This window comes from Chiloscyllium punctatum, chromosome 20, assembly GCF_047496795.1.
Source record: "Chiloscyllium punctatum isolate Juve2018m chromosome 20, sChiPun1.3, whole genome shotgun sequence".
Taxonomy (NCBI): Eukaryota; Metazoa; Chordata; class Chondrichthyes; order Orectolobiformes; family Hemiscylliidae; genus Chiloscyllium; species Chiloscyllium punctatum.
This window is the reverse complement of record NC_092758.1, coordinates 45,546,031-45,569,519: the sequence shown is the minus strand read 5'-3', so window position 1 is coordinate 45,569,519 and position 23,489 is coordinate 45,546,031. Positions and strand designations below refer to the sequence as shown.

Below are 23,489 nucleotides of genomic sequence, written 5' to 3'. Positions count from 1 at the left end.
ACCTGTTGCAATAATGCAATTTCCCACACGTGCACATTTAATGTATGTCTTCATTTCACCTCAAATGTACCTTTCCCAGATTACTCTCCTCAGTGATTATTATGATCCTTGACCACGTAGGTTTATTTTCTCCTTCCCAACATTTCCTCTCTCTCCCAAAGCCACGATGGGGTTTTACTTGTTTTCAGTTTCAAACCCATCAAGCTCTCTGCGTAATGGATTGATCTTTCTCTGCCATTTCTGCCACCTCCTGTGCGATGACATCACCAAAAAAAATCTTCCCTTTTCCACCCCTTCCTGCATTTCCAATGGACCATGCCCTGTGCAGCGTCCAGTCCACTCCTTAGCCAGACTTCCATTTCCCATGGTTACTGTTTCCATGTCAATGTAAAAGATGCAACACCTGCCCTCTTACCTAATCCCTGCTCACTGACCCAGGTCCTAAGCGTTCCAGGTGAAACATGATTTAATTGTTTATTTTATTTCTTTCAATTTAATGCATTGTACTCACTGCTCATAATGTGACCTCCTCTACACGAGAGAAACCTGACAGAGATTGGATGACTTACTTCCGCCCTTGGGCCGGCACGGTGGCTCAGTGGTTAGCACTGCTGCCTCACAACCCCGGGGATGGAGTTTGCACATTCTCTCTGTGTCTGTGTGAATTCCCTCCGGGTGCTCTGGTTTTGTCTATCAATCCAAAGATGTGCAGGTTAGGTGGATTGGCCATGTTAAATTGCCCATAGTGTCCAGGGATGTGTAGACTAGGTGAGTTAGGAAAATGCAGTATTCCAGGGATTGGGTGGGTCTGCGTCGGATACTCTTTAGAGGGTTGAAATGGACTGAATGACCTACTTCCACAGTCTAGGGACTCTGTGGTTTCTTGTGAAGCATCTCCATTCAGTTTGTAAGGAGAATCCAAACCTGTTATTTAATTCTGCACCATCATTTTGCTGTGATGTGTCTGTCCTTATCCTCTTGCGATATTCCAGGGAAGCTTAGAGCAAATTCACAAAACAGTCTCATCCTTCAAATAGAACCCATACAGCCTCCTGGACTCAACATTGAATTTAATCGTTTTAGATCATGACCCCTCCCCTCCATTTTTCTTCCTTTTTCTTTGATGTTTTTGATTTACTTTTTCTTTTCTCTCTCTGCCATGCAGACCTCCTGTCGGAGCATATTTGGTTTTATTACTTGTCCTATTACCAGTCCCTTTGACATTGTACTTTCTGTGTTTTTTAATGCTTCCCACCTTTCTCTCTATCACAGGCTTCTATTCTAATGGAGATCTTCCTTTGAGAGGCCTTTGTGAGAACATACCGTGGTTGGTTTGGGATTGGGGGGTCGAGGGCACCCCTGGAGGGCCGTCCAGTAGGCTAAGGAACCTGTCAAGGAGGTGTGAGGGAAACCTGTTGGGCTGGCAGCTCAGCACAGACCTGTCTTGCCAGTGATACTTGGCCACTTAAAGGCCTCAAATGAATCACTGGTGCACAGGCTGGCTAATGCCCCTGCTAGGTAGGTATAGTGTGGTGTTATGGATGGTTAGACAGCAGACAAGCTCCCTACTGGACTTAATGAGGTTCCCTCACCCTTCTTTAAACCTTTTGGTGGGGAAATCATAAAATCCAACCTGCTAATCCTGTTTCTGTCTCCACAGATGCTCTCTCACCTCAGTATTTCTTGTTTTTTTCTGCTTCTTTTAACATAATGTTGATCATGAAACGTAAATTAATATGTTATTTTCAAAACAATTATTTCCTGTAATGCACTATGTTATAAGTAATCCTCTGCTTCCTGTAGTATTATTTACATTTAGGTTTCTTGAGCCACAGACTGTTCCTTCAGAATAAAAAAATATTTTTCTCTCTCCATCTCCTGTAGGATAAAGTTTCATCTTCATCAACTGTAAGAAATAAAATAAAGTACATTTCAAAAACTGGAAGATAACATAACTTCTATAGCATCTGGACATGAGCCAAGCAAAAAACACCCCTTGTACCTCAGGGATTGGTGTAGAGAATAAACTCAACATTTTGGCACAAGAAACAGCTATTCAAAATGGAAGTAAAAATCACCCAACATCCACAAAAAGTCAAGTTCCAAATAATCATGAACAGATTTTTCTAAAGACGGATGCATTAAGCTCAGAATGCACACAACATGTAACAGCTAAGCAGTCAAATTCTGATGAAAGCCCATTTATAGGAGAGCAGAAATCAAATAATGCAGCCAAACATCAATTGATGATAACTGAACAAGAAAATGAGGCACAGTGTGTGAAAAGAATGCCTGGGCAGTTGAGTAAAGATTATGCCACAGGCACACCAACAATCACAGGCACAAAGAATGCTGCTAGTCTCACACCTGAGGTTGCAGCAAAAGCAGAAGCAAGCATGAAATGTCCTGATGACAAAATTGCCGAGCAAGTGACTGGTTTATTGGCAAATGGAATCAACTGTGACTTAAAAGTTGGGGAAGATTCCAATAAAAGCTCAGAAAACATCATACTCATGCAGCTGGCTGAGAAAAAAGACATCACTAGTTTTTTGGAGCACAGCACAGCATGTGGCAAGGATACGCAGATGAAACACTCTGCAGAAGAGATGCAGAAAAGGTAATTTGCTGCAGGAGATGCATCAAAGTTCTGCGGTTTCTTTAATTAACAAGGCAAATACTGCAGATTATGACAACTTGCAGTTATGCCAGTTTTGATGTCCATTGAATGATTTGAGGATAATGAGGACCAATAAAAAAATCTGCTTTTGGATACAACATCGTGCACATTCAAACCATACATCAATTAAATAAACCAAAAGCACTGCGCAAGCTGGAATCTTTCAGATTTTGAGATTGCAATGTTCTTTCTTTTAATAGTTTGTTTATTGCCTTTGAGAATTGATGGAAATCAATAACAATTTTGCATTATATCACTTTAAGATGTAGTTGCTGTAAACATTGGCAAATATCAAATTCATGATTACTAGTTAACCCACACTCCTTTTCACCCTATAGCTTTGTGGTATAAGTGGGATTGCTTCTGTTCTTACTTTTCAAGTCTATCGTGTCTGTCTTCTGCCTCCTTCTTGTAAGTTGATAGACTAAATGAGGTGCTGGTTACTGATTCTCAGATTCTACTGGGGGGAGGGGCAGGAGGCAGGGTTGCAGAGGGTGGGGTGGGAGTGGACAAATGGAAATAGTCCATAATGTCCTTGAGTTGCTTCTGTCTTTGATTACTATTCAAGCCAGCATGCCAAAGCTAATCCAATTCCACTAACTCTTGTTCCTCTTCATTTGTGCTATGTACTTCACAAATGTTTACTACTACAATTTGCTAATGCGATTTATGCCTATTTCTACCGCCACCATTACCAACTTTGTGTCCCATTACTGGAGTGGATATATATGTCCAACTACTATAGGAAGAATGCTACTGAGGAACTGAGCTGGTTGGTTGGCATCAGCCTTTGGGCACTACTATTTCTTCTTTGCTGAAGTTCAAAGAATAAGTTGCTGTTTGAATTTTTAGATGGCAAGTTATTGCTTTATCTTAATATTCGTCTGCATGGGGAAATGATTATGTGAATAAAGAAGAGAAAAGGAAAAGCAAAAAGTAATGCTAATCTCTGATCTCATCATTCTTTCCACTTCTCTACATAGCGTCTTAGCCCACAATTTCCAGCACCCTTTTATCTTGAGTTAAGAAATGAAACTTATGAAATTATATATATATATATATATAGTTTATACCTTCAAACAGTAAGCAAAGGACAGACATTTAAAGCTGGAATCTAAGTAAAATATTTTAACAAAATGCCAAAACACCAGCCAGCTTACTTAAAAGTGTGAACATGCAATTTGCATGTGTGTGCATTGTAGCTGATGTTTGGTGCATCCATGCACCCAAAGGGGTTGAGAGTGCTATCGGCCAAATGCTGGCAAATGGGCCTAAATTAATTTAGCATATCTGGTTGGCATGGACAATTTGGACTGAAGGAGCTGTACAACTCTATGATTATATGAATATAATGACACCATTGTAGATTGCCTTAGTCAAATAAGGGATTGTTTGTGTACGATAAATCTTCTATTATTTCAATAAATATGCCAAGCAAAAATAGCTTTCCTGGTTCCGTTGCAGCACTGCTTTTGCAACCAGTTCAACCTAAGGTGTGTTACTTTTTATAGGCATTAACCCACACCCTAAATGCATGAGAGCATAACTTGGAAAGATAATAATAGCATCCTACAGTGATATATTTCAAATGAATGCATCAAAATGCATTCAGTCCTTCCAAACAAAGAATAAGTGAACCCTTAGTGCATGAAGATAAATATGGAATGTTAGTCTGTTTAGCAAGTGAATATTCTGGGAAATTATTATTGCCTTCATACAGATGATTCGGTAACTGTGTTTGTGTAATACACAATGCAAAATATAGCATATTTTCTGCATTAGACTTTATCTTATTTGAAGTTCATGTCTTTTCACTGTCAGCATTTTAATTCTTTATTTTAACCCTGAATGTTTTCCTATATCAACTCAATTTGTTCCTGCATCTTTTCTGTATTTAAAAGAACTATTTTTCTGTATCTTTCTTTTCGATCTTGGTCTCCAGAAAAATCAATGATCACGTAACTTTCCAATACAATGGATGTAGGTTGTTCTTTGGGTTGCTTGTTCAAGTTAACAAATTGTTTCTTATTTTGTTTATGGGGCCATCTATCTTAAATTCAACAGTAGAAGCCTATTACATTGGTACTTTATTTAAAAGTTTACTGGGAATAAGGATATGTTTTCTGACAAAATTACAATTTTGTGATGAACTTATTTTAAGATTGTTTGTAAACAAAAGTGGTTAAACATCCTGACATTTGACTGAAACTAATGCAATCTTTTTGAAATATGTGAAGCGTAAGCATGCTTACTCATATGTTTCTGGACTTCTTATGTTTCTTCCTTTCCTTCTCCTAATTCCAGGCATCTATGAGGGGAGAGAAGGACTCTCTATTGCATTACATGCTAAAAGTTAAGCTTTTTCACCAAATGATTTTTTAAATTCTTAAATAAGACATTACCAACTCAATTCATTCACAGAATGGCCCAACTTAGTTTGATCCACAATGGTCCCAAAATAGATTTTGGAGTAATTTTCTGACCTTGTGTTCCAAATCTGGAGTTGACCCTTCAGCCAATCTGCTGCTGAAACATCATTCATGCCTTTATTATTTTCAGACCTTACAATTTCAACATATTTTGATCTCCCATATTTTACTGATTCAACCTGAGGTCATCCAAACTCTTGCTTGTGTCCTGATCATATCAAATTCCATTCAGCTAGCATCCCTTGCTTACAGACCTATCGTAGTTCCTAGTGAAGAAGCATTTTGATTTTAAAATTTCTTGCTTTCCAATCCTATCAATGTTCTCACATTTTCTATCATTATAATCTTTGTAAATAATAATTGTAAGCTGTAGCCTAAACTGTAGCATAAAAAGGAATATACTTCACTGTCCATTAAAAACATTGGATATGACCACAAATAAAAAGACAATGGTGAGAGTTTAGTATTTGATTCCTGAGCATGCTACATATTCTCTAGATATTGGACACAGAAATGCACTTTCTGGGTCACGGAAGTGTAAATCTCTTTGCTGTTGTAATTTGCGATGTTGATCACAAAACAAAGCAAAGTTTAAAAGTCTAAAAAGATATCACCTTTTATCCATTAGCTGCTCTTTGCTTTCTTTTTTAGGAAAATTTTCTCTAAAGAGATCTGACTTTCTCCATAGCTTCTGCAGAAGCTCCCCTCACTGCGAGATTTTGGAATGACAGTGTTCTTTCTCTGGTTTGGTTTGACTATTAAATTTGTTGCTAGTTCCCTTTTAAATGCAATTATAATCCTTTCAGAGCTGCTATAACAGAACATTCTATTGTCTGACATAAAGGTGCTCCCAATGCATTGTATGCAGTGCACTGGGAATTCAGATGTTCTCATTTAACAAGCTGGGTTCACTTTATAGTTGCAGGTGCACTCAACACACCACGAGCCTTGGTACACACTGAAATATTTTCTGATGTAACTCTCAATTCATAAGATTATATCTTTGAAGAGAAGTGTTTTTTTCTAAGTGGCATTACATTGGAAAGAATATACTTGAGACTGTACCGTTCATCCTTTAGTAGTTCTACAGTTACTTGCTCTTAGTAACTGAAATAAAACTGTCATTTTAATAACATCTAGTATTAACTTCACCATAGTTAAAAAGTGTTGAATCTAAGTATCTTGCCTTTTCATATTCTTTAATCTGGCACCAGAGATAATAATGTAAAAGTCAAGTTGATGAAATCAATATTTTTTCAGATATATTTGTTGATTTTGATTCTTTTTAATTTTGTTTTGGGATATTCATAACTAACATTTACAAAATGTTCCTTGTTTACAATGATGTATTTTTGTTTTTACAATAAAACGGTAAGTGCATATATTATGCTGTTAATTTCTTAACATAATTTAAAATTTCACTAAATATTATTTTTTGTTGTGATGGTTTGTTAACAGGCTGATAGCTGGAGAGACAATGGCTAATGGTGCAACCGTTGAAAAAGAGCAAGTCCAAGTGAAGGACAGTCGAGATGGATTCAGCTCTACATTTGAAAGAATTGTGGAATCTGACCTTATGAAGGGCACTTCATACAGTAGCCTGGATTCTTTGGATGTGTTGTCACTGACTGATGAAACAGATAGCTGTATCAGTTTTGAAGCCCCACTCACACCTCTAATTCAACAACGTATTAAAGAAACCCCAGAACTACTACAGCAGAAATTGGTTCAGGTTGCTGAACAGCGAGAGATCCAGGAGGCTGGAGTTAGCAATGACCAGGAACATCAGTCTAGGATGAATGAGGGAAGTGTTGAAAGTCCACTGAGACACTCACTCACCAGCAGCAGGTCTGAGAATGTCCTCAGTAGGTCCTCTCTGAAGTCAATGCCAAATGGTTTGCACAATGAGAGAGATGAACTAGAAGATGACATCACCAAGATAGTTAATTCCATCAGGTAAATTGACTAAGTAAAAGCATTTTCTATCTATAATAATCTTGATATAAATTGTTATGTTAAATATTATCATATTTTAAAAATATATATTTGCAAAATCTTACAATTTAATGATGGAAATTTTCCATTTTGTTGCTCTTAACACATTAGGTGTAATTATCGGGAAATTGTAAACTCTGAATCTATGATTTCCAACTAATAAAAAGTTGAATGGTATATTGTGGGCTAGAGGTCCCAAATGATTCACATAGATCAAAACAGCAATTGTTCATTCAGCTGGCGGGAAAGATTTGATTTAAGAGGACGCTTTTGGGAAGCTTTTGAAGGAGAGGAGTTATCTAGGAAAGCAGAGGAGTTAAAGAATAAGTAAGGAAAAAGAATGGGAAGTCTGGCAAGTGAGAGGAGGCTTCTGTGGTCTGGCACTGCAGTTGATTGAAGCATATAGATTCAAAGGGTATGGACCATTGCACCAGCCCAGTACCATTGTGGGAACCCGAGCAATATTTACAATAGTAAAACAACTGAAACACAATGCTGCTTGGAAGCATGGTGAGAGGGTCTTAGTTGTTGTTGGAAATGTCAGATTGTTTGCCCAGAAGCCTGATTCTTTCGTTGATTTTTGATTTTGATGGAAGGTAAACCTCACGCATTGATGCGGCGGGATAAGACATAAGACATTAAAAAGGCAATTAACTGGAATTTGATGTTACGGTTTGGATTTTACTGATGTCACAGTAGGCATCATAGGCTTCAGAAGCTCACCTGGTTAAAAGAGGTGGCAGTAAGTCAGAGCTGAATACTGGTTCTCTCAGCCAACCATCAAGAGCCAGAGACAAAAATAGAAATTACTGGAAAAGCTCAGCAGGTCTGACAACATCTGTGGAGAGAACCAGAGTCAACATTTCAGGTCGAGTAACTTGCCTCAGAATTGACGTTAACTCTGATTTACAGCATCTGCAGTTCTTTCATTTTATAATCAATAGAGCCAGAACTTGGTGGTATGGAGGTTGGTACTCAGAGGGCATTGTCAAGTGATCACAGAATGGGGTAAAAGGGGTAAGCATTAAGGAAGCCGTGCTTCTGAGTTAACATTTACTCCCAAGGAATGAAGTCAGGAAAAAGTGTGGGGATATGGGGTTTGGAAGGCAGTAGGAATTCTGGATAGAATGCCTAAGAGAAATCCCACAGGCCTCATTTGCTAAGGGTTCACAGTTGTCATAGTTGTTGGTACAGCACAAAGAGAAGGGGTTGTTGGGGTATACTAGGGACATGAGGGCTAGCAAGATGGCCAGACAGATGGGGAAAGGTATTGAGAGTCTTACTACATGTAAGAAAGACTTTCTTTGAGAGAGTCCTCAAGTCACAACTGGGATATCTCCTGATATCCATATGGTAGTGTTACCAATAACTGCAGCTCTTCACTGTCTTTGAGCTATTCTACACAATGAGCTGTAATACCTGCGGTTTAGTGGCTATCCATTATCGGTAGCATCAAAGATTACCTTGACTTTCATGGAGTTGCATGTACAATATTCCCTTCTGTGATCCATCTGTGCAACCAGGAGGTGAGCAATGTCACATTCAACAGAGTCGGTGCCTGAGTGCATTGACACACTGATCCACTCATTCAGGAGATGAAGACAATTGGCTTTAGGGGCCATCACTGGATTCTCCCGATGTAGTGCAGTCAATTACACACATGTGATATCAAGACCACCAATCAGAAACCATGGGCTTTCATCAACAGAAAGGGTTTCCACTCATTCAATGTTCATTTGTTCTTTGACAACTGAATGTAGATACCTCAGATGGGTACTTGGTTCCCAGAAAGCAGCCAAGCCATCTATGTACTTCAGTACAAATGCCACAGCTTTTCTCAAAACCCTGTGCTCCTTGGATGAAGATGAAGAAACAGGAGTTATCACGAGAAATGTGGCTTATCACTCCTGTGAGGAGCCCATGTATAAATGCAGTGGAAAGATCTAATACCTGCCATTGGTCACCATTCAATCAGGCCATTCAGTTTCTGAAGAAATTATTCTGGTGCCTAGTTTGATCTGATAGAACTCTTCAATATGCTGCAGTGAGAGTCTGGCTTATCACGCTGGCCTGCTGTGCATAACTTGGTGCTACAGAGAGAGGAGATCATGAATAAGGAAGAAATTGTTGATTGCAATGGCTCTTAAGATGATAAGGATACAGAGGAGGGAGGGAACATAAGATGAGAGACACCTTGTATCACAGGCACAGTGGAACACGGTATGCCCTCATACATCGACATTCATTGTAACACATCAGCCCTTTCAGAAATTGAAAGAGGTCTAGATTTTAGTGGACTGAGGCAGGTCATTGATATGATTGTAACACTGGATTCAACTTCTTTCAGCAACTCCATGGCTGCTGTCCACCTCTACAAAGCTTGCTCAGTTGAGCTGGTCTTCTCTTTGCATCCATGGGAGAAGGACCTCTTGCATTACCCTTGTAGTCTGGAGGAGAACCTGCAGGAAGGCATCATTAAATCACGTGGCTACCCGATGCATTCCTACTCCAGTGGAAGGCAGCAGTTAGATAGAAGACTGTTGTTTAAAGGCATCAGCTCGACACTGATGGACAGGTGGAAAACTTGGTTGATGAGAACATCCAGACAGACACTGTTTACAGTTAGCATTGAATGTATTGCTGCCTACCACTTGAGTATTGCATCTGTCTTATTTCCAGCCACTACCTTTCAAATCATTGGCCTCTGTGCCTTGCTTGCCATGAGGGAATATATGGCTGCCTCAGTGTGTTTGACCAGCCTTCCAATGTTGCCACAGAGACCTGAGCCTTGTTGCAAAATATAGCCCACACTGTTAGCCGCATGACCTTTTTACTCATGCTGTACTTTGCCCAAAGGACTGGATGCAGTTATGTTACAAGGCCATTGAGTGGCAGTGCTTCAATATTTTTGCCTTTACAATAAGCTAAATTGAAATATTCTTCGTAAAACTTCTTTCTGGCTATCACAACTCTGCACTACCACACTACCCATGATGAACAATGTTGCTATCTATTTTCAATTTTTTATGGAGTTTATTTTTAGGATAGAATCCCTACAGTGTGGAAACAGACCATTCGACCCAACAACTCTCTGAACAGCATCCCACCCAGTCTCAACCCCCTGCCCTACCCCTGCAACCCTGCAGCTCCCATGGTTAATCCACCTAACCTACACATCCCCGGACACTATGGGCAATTTAGCATGGTCAATCAACCTTGCCTGCTTATCTTTGAATTGTGGGAGGAAACCAGAGCACCCGGAGGAAACCCACGCAGACATGGGGAGAATGTGCAAACTCCACACAAACAGTCCCTGAGGCTGTAAGGCAGCAGTGCTAACCACTGAGCCACTGTGTTGTCCCAATTTACAGTTTCCGTTTTAACAAACCACTCAGAATATTGGTACATTCAAGCACACTGGTACAAACTTGCCACCCATACTAATTCCCCTCCTGAATGTATTGTAACGGAGAAGTTTATATTTTTGGCCCCATACAAACCATGGCAGGTCTGTCTGTTGGTGGTGAAGTGAGAATGTTACTGAACTCAGTTCAGAAGGCTTGCTCTCTCGAAGTTTCTCTCAGTTTTTCTTAAAAAGTAGCACCAGTTATAAAGCCAATTGGAAAAACATCCGTTGTCTGAGAACTCAAATTTGTTCCTTTTCAAACTCTTACTCTATCCACAAACTTCAATATTTCTTTGTGCTGTCTCTGAAGATTCTTAGGCTTCTCCAGTCCAGAATTTCCCACACAGGAATTGCATTACTTAGTCTGAGATCCCATGGGTGTTCTGTTGGTTTGTTTGTACCAAACACCACCAACTTCATCAGCAAGCACAATGTCGTCAAGCTAGTGGACCTATGCCTTACCACCCACTTCACCTTCAACAACAAAAACCTACAGATAAACCAACGGAACACCCATGGGATCTCTGATATCAGGATTCTTAGCAGAGGCAATAATGCAGAGACTCAAACAAACAGCTCTGCCTACCATCCAACACAAATTTTGGGTCCATCACGTGCATGACATTTTTGTCATCACTAAACAAAACAAATTAGAGGAAACCTTCAAGACCATCAATAATACCCTTACTGGCATAAAGTTCACTAAAGAGGAGGAAAACAATAACAAACTGTCATTCCTAGATGTCACAGTAGAGCAAACAGCCAATGGGGCACCTCGGAACACTTCAACCCCAGGGCATCAATGTGGACTTCAACAGCTTCCTCATTTCCCCTTCCCCCACCTCATCCTAGTTTCAAACTTCCAGCTCAGTTACTGTCTCCTTGACTTGTCCGACCTGCCTATCTTTTTTTCCACCTATCCACTCCACCCTCTCCTCCTTGACCTATCACCTTCATCTCCTCCCCCACTCACCCATTGTACTCTATGCTACTCTCTCCCCACCCCCACCCTCCTCTAGCTTATCTCTCCATGCTTCAGGCTCACTGCCTTTATTCCTGATGAAGGGCTTTTGCCCGAAACATTGATTTCGCTGCTCGTTGGATGCTGCCTGAACTGCTGTGCTCTTCCAGCACCACTAATCCAGTATTTGGTTTTCAGCATCTGCAGTCATTGTTTTTACCATCTTCAAACTAGCGTCTACAGGAAAATAATACATACTGACTAAATACTGAACTATAGAAGCACTCATCCCAACACCCACAAATGAAGGTGCATTAGAACATTATTTCAATGAGCCACCACACACTGCAGCACACAGGAACTATGAAGAGCAGAGGAAAATCACCGAAACAGTGTATTCAAAAAGAACAGGTGCCCAATAAACCCAGTCCGCCGATTTCTCAGCAACAAACCCAAACAAGCAGACAAAACATGTCCAGAAACCCTAGCCACTCTCCCCTACATCAAAGACATCTCAGAAATGACTGCCAGACTACTCAGACCTCTTGGCATCATGGTAGCCCACAAACCCACCAACACACTAAAACAGCAGCTAATGAACTTGGAAGACCCTATACAGGCAACAAGCAAAACTAATGTCATTTATAAAATACCATGCAAGGACTGTAACAAACAGTACATTGAACAAACAGGCAGAAAACTAGCCACAAGGATACATGAACATCAACTAGCCACCAAAAGACATGACCCGCTCCCACTAGTGTTCTTACATACAGATGAGGAAGGACACCATTTCAACTGGGACAACACATCCATTCTGGGACAAGCCAAACAGAGACATGCATGAGAATTCCTAGAAGCATGGAATTCCAACTGGAACTCTGTCAACAAACACATTGACTTGGATCCCATTTACCATCCCCTGAGAAAGAGAACAAGAAATTACATCACCGCAGGAAATAACATCACCACAGGAAATGACATCACCAATCCAAAGAAATCTAAACACATAAATAGAAAGCAGGCCATACCACCAGTGCTTCATCTGGAGGCTCACTGATAATGTTACCTAGTATGGTGACGAAATGTCAGAAAATGAACCTTCCAGCTCAGCGAGCAAAATCACATCCTAGATTGAAGGTGTTATAAAAATGGAAATTTTATTGAATATTACGTCCCTTGCACTGAAGTGGAGCACTGGTATTTAATTAGGTCTCTGTCTGCCACCATCATATACTGTCAATCTGGTGGGATTTCCTGATGTCAGCTGAATCAAATTTTCAAAGTAATATTGTGTTTGTTGGTGGGTACTCACTATATGAAAAATCTTAAACTGTATGTACTTTTTTCTGTCTCATGAGGAAGGCACTGATTATAAAGTTCTGCTTGAGAAGTTCAGATATCTGGAGAAGGTCTCTTTTTCCAGCTGTTTTTGAATGAGCTTCTGCTGGAATTGTGGAAAGGGAGTGAGGGCTGTTTGGAAATGTGTAGAATAAACCCAAACTTTTTAAAAATTTAACCGGTACTAATCAGATAGGCAAAGAATGCATTCAGTAAAATTTCATCTGAACTTGCTATACTATATTGGATGTACTGTTTGTACAATTCCCGGGATTGTTGTTACTGCTTGTATCGAGCCCGCGATAATTGTTTCTGTTTGTATCGCTCCCTGGCTTGGTGTTACTGTTAGTATTGAGCCTCGGGATCATTGTTCCTGTTTGTATCAAGCCCGGGATTGTTGTGCTGTTTGTGTCAATCCCCGGATTGATAAACTGACAGAAAATATTGCTGTTATTTTGAAGCTTCAGATGTGCTCATATTATACCAGGGCACCCTTTAATTCTATCGTTTAAATTCTGGACTAAGAATAAAATCAACATAGTCCTACAGGGTCATAGGGCTGCTCTGTCAAAAGAGAGAGATGGTGGTTTCACCTGAGGGTCACCATACCTCAGGCGAGGGAGAGGTTGAGAAGGAGAGCCCTGCATAGTAACCTGAGCCAGTGGTAGGAATTGAACTTATGCTGCTGGCTATCCAGCCAACTGAGCTAACCACTCCCAAAAATCTGGACTATCGTCACATTGGCATTCAACCAGTGGATGTACAACATAAACTCAGTGAAACAACCTGCATGTTCACTTGCTGTCACATGAAATAGGATTTAAGGTGGACATCTGGATTTCACTCTCTAGCTCTTCAAACATCCCGCATGCTTCTCTCAATACAGGACAAACTGACACCTAATAGATGGTAACAAACCCAATTGGAGCAGAGCCTCATTATTTCTGTTCTTTTTATTGATTAATTTTGTGGGATGTGGACATCACTAGCTGGCCAGTATTTATTGCCCTTCCCTAGTTACTCTTGAGAAGGTGGTGGTAAGCTACCTTCTTGAACCACTGCAGTCCACCTGCTGTAGGTTGACCCACAATGCCATTGGGAAGGGAATTCCAGAATTTTGACCAGCATCAGTGAAGGAACTGATAGATTTCCAAGTCAGGATGGTGAGTTCCTTGGAGGGAAGCTTGAAGGTGGCGGTGTTCCCATGACCTTCATGGGTATGACCTTCTAGATGGAAGTGGTCACGGATTTGGAAGGTGCTGTCGGAGGATCTTTGGTGAATTCTTGCAGTGCATCTTGTGGATAGAGCACACTAATGCTACTGAGTATCAGTGGTGGAGGGAGTGAATACTTGTGGATGTGGTGCCAATCAAGCTGGCTACTTTGTCCTGGGTGGTGTCTAGCCTCTTGAGTGTTGTTGTGGCTGCACTCATCCAGGCAAATGGGGAGTATTCGATCACATCCCTGACTTGTGCCTTGTCGATGGTGGACAGGCTTTGGGGAGTCAGGGAGTGAGCTACTACCTGAGTATTCCTAGCCTCTGACCTGCTCTTGTAGCCACTGTGTTTATGTTGTGCATCCAGTTGAGTTTCTGGTCAATGATAACTCCCAGGATGTTTATTGTGGGGAATTCAGTGTTGGTAACACCATCGAATTTCAAGGAGCAGGGGTGAGATTGTCTCTTTTTGGTGGTGGTCATAGCATGGTATTTGTGCAGCACAAATGTTACTTGCCATTTGTCAACCCAAGCCTGGATGTTGTCTAGATCTTGTCACATTTGAACATGGATTGCTTCAGTTTTCTGAGGAGTTGTGAACAGTGCTGAACATTGCACAATCATTGGCAAACATACCCACTTCTGACCCTATAATGGAGGGAGATCATTGAAGAAGCCGCTGAAGATTGTTGGGCCTAGTACACTACTCTGAGGAACACCTGCAGAGCTGCCCTGGAGTTGAGATGACTGATCTCCAGCAACCACAATCATCTTCTTTCGTGTCATGTATGACTCCAATTACTGGAGAGTTTGCCTTCTAAAACCTATTGATTCCAGTTTTGCCAGGCCTCATTGATGCCACACTCTATCAAATACAGCCTTGATGTCAACAGCTGTCACTCTCATCTCACCTCCTGAATCAGCACTTTGTCAATGTTTGAACCAAGGCTGTAATGAAGTCAGGAGCTGAGAGTCCATGGGCATCACTGAGCAGGTTTTTGCTGAGCAGCTGCTGCTTGATAGCACTGTTGATGACACCTTCCATCACTTTACTGATGATTGCGAGTAGGCTGATGGGGCAGTAATTGGCTGGGTTGGATTTGTCCTTCTTCTTATGTAAAGGACATACCTGGTGAAAGAACATAGTCCCAGATTTTCATGTCAGTGGCAGAGCATATATGCCCATTAAGATATCCTCAATGCTGAAAGGAAGAAAAGGGACTTGAGCTATTCACCACTCTGCAGTTTGGAAGTTTCAAGTCTTAGTCCCTCAAAGTTTTATGTTTGACATTCTGTTGTCATGGAACCTTGAAAGTGACAAGTTGAAGTGAAAAGCTTCCCCATTGTTTAGGATAAATCCCATCATTTTCTAATTACTGTGCTATGAGTCATCTTTGATTAATTACTATCTTACAAAAATAAATCCTTAATTTTGCAAAGCAGAGGGCCCAAGGAAACAACATTTTTTGCTGTTATAGATCATTATTCTAAATTATTTCATGAAGAACTGTTGTTTGATGTGTTGTTTTAATTGTAAGAATTTTCTCGACAAATTTTCTTTAAAATTAAAAGCGAAAGCATTGCTTGAATTAGAACTATTTGAATTGAGCCTTTATAATAATTATAATGTTAATATGATTGTAGTTTTCTGTAGCCCAAAGTACATGATAGTTTTCTGCAAAAACAGGAGAAGGAGCGACAGATTGAAAGGCCGTATGAAGCGCAGGTTCCATTTTAACTGGTTCTTTTGTGCATTGGGATTCATACACTGACTGATTATACTATTTAATATCTGCCAGGAATATTTAATATCACGGGACTAGAATTCACACAATCAAATTATTGTGTCACTGAGTAGAAAATGATTGAAACATATTAGCTTAAGTGATGCCATCTGGTGTTTTTCATATAGCAATTCCATGAACGTTCCTCTTTTGCCACACATCCTATATTGTATGCCTTTTCATAGCAGATAGAAAAATATTGTATTTCTTTAAAAGAAGATTTATGTGTCCTTTAATTTTAATTTATAATTCTCTTTACATGTTTCCACTCACCAATTCCAAATTAAATTGAAGAAATAAACATTTGCTTGAGTTCACTATACAGCATTGTTTTACATCACTCTAATTATGATATAGCAATTCAGTGATAATGTGACACTTAAATCTAGTGATCATGTTCATGGTACTTTCACTAGTATCCAGTAGTCAGCAGAGTGTGGAAGAAAACCCTACTACATAAAATTTGGCAGACTTTGCAGCTGTGGATTTAGTTGGCTAAATCACAGAGTGGCACTGCTGCTCCATCTGGACAAAATGCTTTGATATGTGTGACAAAGTGGTAAACACAGTCAAACAAATTCAAAGCATTAAATATTGGAGTAAAATTGTGAGGTGTATATTGCTACATCCTTATTCCAGAGATTATTAAGACTAAAAGTGTTAGATTCACAATCAGAATACACTCGAGTAAGACGAATAAATGGTGAAGAGGCAGCAGGCTGTCTGCAGCACTGTTCTTGCAGTATCTACCTTTGAGCACTTTTCACTATTTGAATGCTTGATTTGCAGTTCTTAACTGAGTTTAGTGTGGTGGCAAGTGTCATATACAAACCGATCAACATATTGTTATGCTACAGGTATTCATCTGGTAATGACTAACTCAAAACATCTAAATGGTACCGATAACAAGCTTGAAGTAAATCAATGTGTGAGAATTTGGCAGGATATTTAGGTCCCACCAATGGCAGCCATTTTATTCCTACTAAAGGCAGGAACAGAGGCAGTGTGGGGGAGTTGTTTCCTGGCACCATTCCGGATGTCAGCATATTTCGCCAGCATTGCAAGGGAAGGACAGTGAGAATCTGCCCAATCCTTTAATGTTAATAATTAAGGTTTTTGAGGAGTTCATTAAGGTTTTACTTCTGGTCAGTTTCAGATTTTGCAGGACTATGGATGCATAAGCTCACTGTTCGATCTGGGCAGACAAGGTGAATGGAGGCCTTCATACAGCAGAGAATGAGTCACAGCTGGCCCGATTACGTTTGAGGGTCCCATGAAAGGTGGAACAGTATCAATTGGCAACAGCCTCCATATGATCGGGTAGCAAGTTTGTGCAGTAGGCTGTTATCCTGCTCAGATCATAAGAACTTAAAAGGCAGGGATAAGCATTGAAAATATATTTTGGGAGGTACCTGAGTACATGGGACCTGGCAGCTGACAATGGGAACATGATGGTCAGATTTCAGATTCAGTGGTACTGAGCAGTAATAGCCACCGGAGGAAGAGCAGAGAGGGCAAAGGATAAGAAAGATGTAGATCAAACCCTCAGAATAGCCCATATCACCAAAGACAGAGAAACCTTGATATGGACAGCAGTGAATTGAGGGATGTGCAGGTTAGGTTGATCTTAGATTCAGCTAAATGCTCGGCACAACATCGTGGGCCAAAAGGCCTGTACTGTGCTGTACCGTTCTATGTTCTATGGACAAGATCCAGTGCCAGAATCTAAAACCCCTTTTTTTGGGACTAAAAGTTCTGGTCCAAGTACTAAAGGCACACAACAAGATGGATAACATTCCACATAATATGGCCTTCCTGTATTAAGCTACCAAGCAATAATACATAGTCGGTATGATATTCGTTGCTTAGCGATCCCGTGAACCAGGGCCTATCTCAGGTTGTCATTCCATTAACAGTTCTGACATATCTTGTGGAGCAGGTGACTAGTCTGCTCTGACCCATCTGCAACTCAGTTTTTCACAAAGTAATTTTCTTTTTACCCCTATCCTTGCTATTACTGTGCTATGCAACATAAAATAACATCTGGTTTTAATCCATTTAATTGGGTTGCAATTACATCAGTGTCCAAATAAAAGCCATCTCTAGATGTATTTTCTGTGGACCACTTGTTCAAGGTCATGTTTAACCAAACACTGTAACTGTGATGTTATCTCCAACTTCCTTTTCTCCTTCAATGTTAGAATGAAGAAGGCAAATTTATAGTCACAGGAACAATGAGGCTATAGTACTGCCACAGTTCCAGCAGACTTTTAAAAATTACTTCGCAGACTTTGAGTAAAAAAATGCAACCTGACCAACATCCTCCCATCCTGCCTGAGCCTCATACTCATAATACAGTTCTTCTGTCATGGTATCAGTTTCTTCTTTGATGCATATTCCACCAACGTGAGACAAGTTCAGCATACAGGACTTCATCACAGACAGCTTGTGTGCATTAATAGGAAAGAAATAAAAGCACAGCTATCATTCTGTGCACTTAATACAATGCAAGAGTAAATAATACATTGGCTTTCAGAGTTTTTGTGTCTGTGTTGGTCTGTGTGCAGGTGCACGCTGGCTTACCGCATCCATCCTTTTAATGTCTAATTTTATCTTGTGAGAACATTAGTGCATTTTCATGTGCTTTTCTTGCTTTACTCCAAGTTTTTGACCATGGTTTTCAGCTTTCTACATCTATACCAGCAACATGGATTATGAGAGAAATGACCATAATCAATTACACAGCAACTAATACGTGAGAAATTGTTTAATGGCTGAGATTTGCTGAGATTTTATGGTTCACCTGCTCCAACAGATAAAATACTTTCTGGGATTTATCAGTCATTTTTCATAGCTTATTTAGAGGTTCTGATAGTGAAGGACTATTGTAATCAACATATTCCCACAGTTGCCTGTTATTCATATCCCAGGCTTTAATTTCAGTGCTGTAATGGTTATAAATGTTTACCAATTCTCTTTCTCCAATCTGCTAGAATCTCTCGGAATAAAACAAGCAACATTATGTGGGGGATGAGGTGTTATTGGGCAAATCACACTTGACCCACACTGGTACTGTTTCCTGTTGGTTACAGCTTAAAACTTAAAAATTGTTTTCATATCTCCTGGGTATAATTTACCACCATGATATGTAAACTATAATTTAATTGACCATGACTCTCCATCCTATAGGGACATATAACCGAATCCCTTTGAGTGTTGTAACCTTCTGCATGGATCCCCATCATATGGGCGGCACGGTGGCATTGTGGGTGGCACGGTGGCACAGTGGTTAGCACTGCTGCCTCACAGCGCCAGAGACCCGGGTTCAATTCCCACCTGAGGTGACTCTGTGTGTGGAGTTTGCACATTCTCTCCATGTCTGCGTGGGTTTCCTCCGGGTGCTCTGGTTTCCTCCCACACTCCAACGATGTGCTGGTCAGGTGAATTGGCCATGCTAAATTGCCCGTAGTGTTAGGTAAGGGGTAGATGTAGGGGTATGGGTGGGTTGCGCTTCGGCGGGGCTGTATGGACCTGTTGGGCCGAAGGGCCTGTTTCCACACTGTAAGTAATCTAATCTAATCTAATAAAGTCACCCAAATTCACTGCATATGGGAGGACATCATGTTTGTGCATAGGTTGTCCCCTGTCAAAACTCTGATATTCTCAAACCTTTACATTGGGAGTGCTGTCATCCTGTGCAGGTTTATTAGAAAGTAAACTACCAATCCCATCACTTTAAGATTTTCCTTTTCACAATTGATCTGTGCAGGACATACCTGTACTGAACTTCTGAGCAGGCAGATGGTCTTTCCGAATGGTTGTTAGTAACCCATGAGGGCACTTCCCCTTCAATAATTTGTCTCTTGTTTTCATGGGGAGCCAGTGAGCCAATGACACACATATCATTCCTGGCTGCCTCATTGGCAGCATTCCTTTCCTTCCAAATGCGTTTATTTATAGTCTGGGCATGATTTTTCAGTTGTTCTACCACCTTCATTATATGGACTGTCATAATCTGGTCCTCTTTTAACTCAAAGTCCTGTTGATATTTTCTCCAGTCAAAAGTGTCCTTCATTCACCCTTTAAGGTTTAGCATCCCCACCTCTACTGAAGTCAAATCCAAACTATTCACTAGTGAAATAACAGTGTTAAATATCATGACTGCTTCATGACTAAATCTCTTTTCTTCCTCTGTTTAATTCCATCCTGTGCAGACTTGTAGCCCTGTTTTGCAACCCACCATCTCCCTCTCTGGGCCAATGGCTTAGTCCAGTTCTTGGCCCACCAGTTCCTCATTCAGACTCCTTTTAACGAGTCATAAAATCGTAGATATATACAGCAGAGAAACAGACCCTTTGGTCAAACTTGTGTATGCTGACCAGATATCCAAAATAAATCTAGTCCCATTTGCCAGCATTTGGCCCGTATCCCTCTAAACCCTTCCTCTTCCATCTGTCTTTTAAATGTTGTAATTGTACCAGCCTCCACCACTTCCTTTGGCAACTCATGGTGAAGATTGAGAGGGCTCACCAGGTCATAGCATGGAGATCAGGTCTGGACCAGTGTCCTCGTCCTATCTTGGTACGGTTTCATCACTATAGAGATTAGGAGAAAATCATGGAAACTTCCAGAATCCAGGGGAAGGATCTGAAGGCCCCAGTTTACGAGGGCTCTGAGATCATGATCTTCCATGACTTCACAGCAGCAGTGATCTGGAAAAGAAAATCCAATGGTGACGTCAAGAGAAGACTGAGGGAGCTCGGGATCCAGTACTCTCTGAGGTATCTGGTGGTGCTTCAGAGCACCTTAGGTAGATCTGTACATCTCTTTGACATGTCGTAGAAAACAAGAGACTTTGTGTACAAATTAACTTAATCTGAACAATTTAGTATGTACAAACAATAGTTTGGGTATGTCTTTGTTTTTCTTTAAAAAAAATGAAGTCCTGTTGGAGCTTTCGTTTCCTTATTTATTGGTAATATTCTGGTCTGAACTATGTTCAGGGGCAGTGGGATGTGTACTTTCAATTTCTAAGTTAAGTTATACCAAAGGGTGGGTGGGGTACTTACCTTTTTTTTCAAATTTCTTTGTTCACGTTGTTATTTCATGGTGTATTTTCTTTCTTTTCTGCTTGTGTTTGTAGTGCGGCTCTAGCTAGGAGGAGGAAAAATGGTTGGGATGGCTAGATGTCCACTTACGGGCAGTTTATACCCGGTTCAGGTATTTAAAAAACCTGACTGCAGTATCAGGATGGGAAGTTGGGTTCTGGGATGTCTAGATGCCCCTTTTTGGGCAGGGAGTGAGTTCCCCTAATCAGCACTGTTGGCGCTTTATATGTTAGTTTGCTTTTTGGTGTTTGTTGTGCATAATCTTTGATAGCTTTGTAGGTTTGTTAACTGTAGTGGTTTTAGTTTATGTAGTTTTTATGTTCGATGGATCTTGCGACACTCAGGCTCAGCGATTATGGTTATGGCTAATGACTTGATTAACTAATGTACCTGGAACATCAAAGGGAGTCACTCACCAATTAAGAGGAACAAGGTACTCTCGAGTCTTAGAAAGGAAAAGGTGGATATTGCTTTATTACGGGAGACACACTCAGATGATAGGGAGCATTTGAAACTACAGCAGAATGGCTTTGATTGGGTTTACTTTTCATCTTTTAATATCAGAAGCAGGGGGGGTGGCTATGTTGGTTAGGAGGAATCTCCCATTTAAGTTACTTGAGTGTGTTAAAGACACATAAGGCAGGTTTGTAATCCTCAAAGCCCTGATAAATGGGGAAGAATATGGTGTTTTAAATGTTTATTGCCCTCTGCACCATACCCTCAAATTTCTGGTAGATGCGTTCTCTAAACTGATCAATCTCGAGTCCTGGCATATCATTATAGGGAGAGATTTTAATTATCTTATGGATCTTGAATAAGTTCAAGGTAATCAGGCAGAGTCAAAGTTATTTTGTGAGAGGAAAGTCATGTTTGATCAATGTATTGAAGATCCTTGAGGAGGCAACATGTGCTATAGATAAAGGGGAACTGTGGATCTACTGTACCTAGATTTCCAGAAGTCATTTGATAAAATGTCACATCAAAGTTATAGTTGGAAATAAAAGCTCAGGTGTAGCTAATTACATATTGGAATGGGTGGAAGGTTGGCTGCCTAACAGGAATCAGGTTGGCAAATTGTTGTTTGTAGTGTGCCGCAAGGACTAGGATATCAACCGTTTACACTTTATATAAATGATCAGATGTAAGGATGCAAGGTCTAGTCACAAAATTTGTTGACAACACAAAGTTAGATTGCAAAACAAGTTGTGAAGAGAATATAAAGAATCAACAAAAGGATATAGATAAGCGAATTGAGTAGACAAAGGTGGCAAATGGAGTCAAATGTGGGAAAATGTAAAATATTCCATTTTGGCAGGAAGAAGCATATTGTGTAAATGGTTAGAGATTGTTGTGTGCTGAAGTGCAGAGGCAGTTGAATGTCTTTATGTATCAGTCACAAAAGGTTATTATGCAGATATAGCAAGTTATTTGGAAAAATTATTGCAAGAGGAAATGAACATGAAGGTCTGGAGGATAGGCTTCAATCATACAGTGCATCTGGAGTACTATGCACAGTATTGTCACCTAATATAAGGAAGGATATAGGTGTGTTGGAGAAAGTTCGCAGAAGGTTTACTAAATTAATACTGAGAATGAGAGTTTGTTTTATGAGGAAACTTTGGACAGACTAGGGCTTGTATCCACTGGAGTTTAGAAGTGGAAAAAGCAACTTTATTGAAACATATAAGATTCTGAGGGATCTTGGCAGGGTCAATGTGAAGCGGTTGTTTCCAATTATGGAAGAATTTAGAACTAGGAATCACTGTTTAAAAATTAGGGGTTGACTATTTTAAAAATAGTCAAGACATGAGGCGAAATCCTTTCTCTCAAAGGGTTCATGAGTCTTTGGAATTCTTTTTTTCTGAAAAGATGGCAAAAGTAGAGTCCTTAAACTCCTTAAACATCTTTGAGGCAGAAATAGATAGATTCTCATTAAATAATGGAGAGTAAAGTTATCAAGAAATTATAATCAGATCAGCTATGATCTTATTGAATCATGGAGAAGGTATGAATGGCTGGATAGTCAACTCCTCCAAAATTATATATTTGCATGCAACTTCTTTAACTCATAATCCTTCCAAGGATCAGCTGTGGATTAATAGCTGTGAACCATTGCATTTCACAGGTCACTAATAACATCCTTGTGAAAGTGAGAATTATATACAACTCAAAACTCCAACTCCATGTTTTAATGAGATGGTCTCTTGCTGAACCATGAGCACATGGTGTTGCAGATTTTGTTTTAACAATAAAACAAAAGTTTATTAAACATAAAACTGAATAAACCAATCAATTACCTTGTGATGTACTGATAGTGTCCCTGCCTCTGAGCTAGAGTCTCAGGTTCAAGTCCCACTGGCTCTAGAGTTGTATAATAACATCAGTAGACAGGTTGATTACAAAATATAAAAAGTAACATGAACTCAAATAGGTTTAGACACACTGTAAAGTTCCATTAACCTCAAAATACTCCTTTGTTAACTCTGGCAAAGGGAAAAAAATGCATTCTTTGTATAGTATCCAATAGAAACAATTATAGAATACCTGTATCCTTTTTTCTAACCTTCTGATG

General features: G+C 40.1%; 1 protein-coding gene across 3 annotated transcripts in view; it reads left to right on the top strand.

The window, feature by feature from the left end:
• Positions 1 to 23,489, top strand: part of psd2 (pleckstrin and Sec7 domain containing 2) — a 182,972-nt gene that overhangs the window by 48,881 nt on the left and 110,602 nt on the right. Inside the window, exons 1-3 of one of the 3 annotated variants that reach the window (XM_072590832.1) lie at positions 1,468 to 1,518; positions 1,885 to 2,617; positions 6,565 to 7,062. In XM_072590832.1, coding sequence (XP_072446933.1) covers positions 1,974 to 2,617; positions 6,565 to 7,062 — 1,142 coding nt within the window. In that variant the 5' untranslated portion in view covers positions 1,468 to 1,518; positions 1,885 to 1,973. Of the gene's footprint in view, positions 1 to 1,467; positions 1,519 to 1,884; positions 2,618 to 6,564; positions 7,063 to 23,489 lie in introns of those variants that run through there. The other 2 variants (XM_072590833.1, XM_072590834.1) reach the window with 2 other exon arrangements.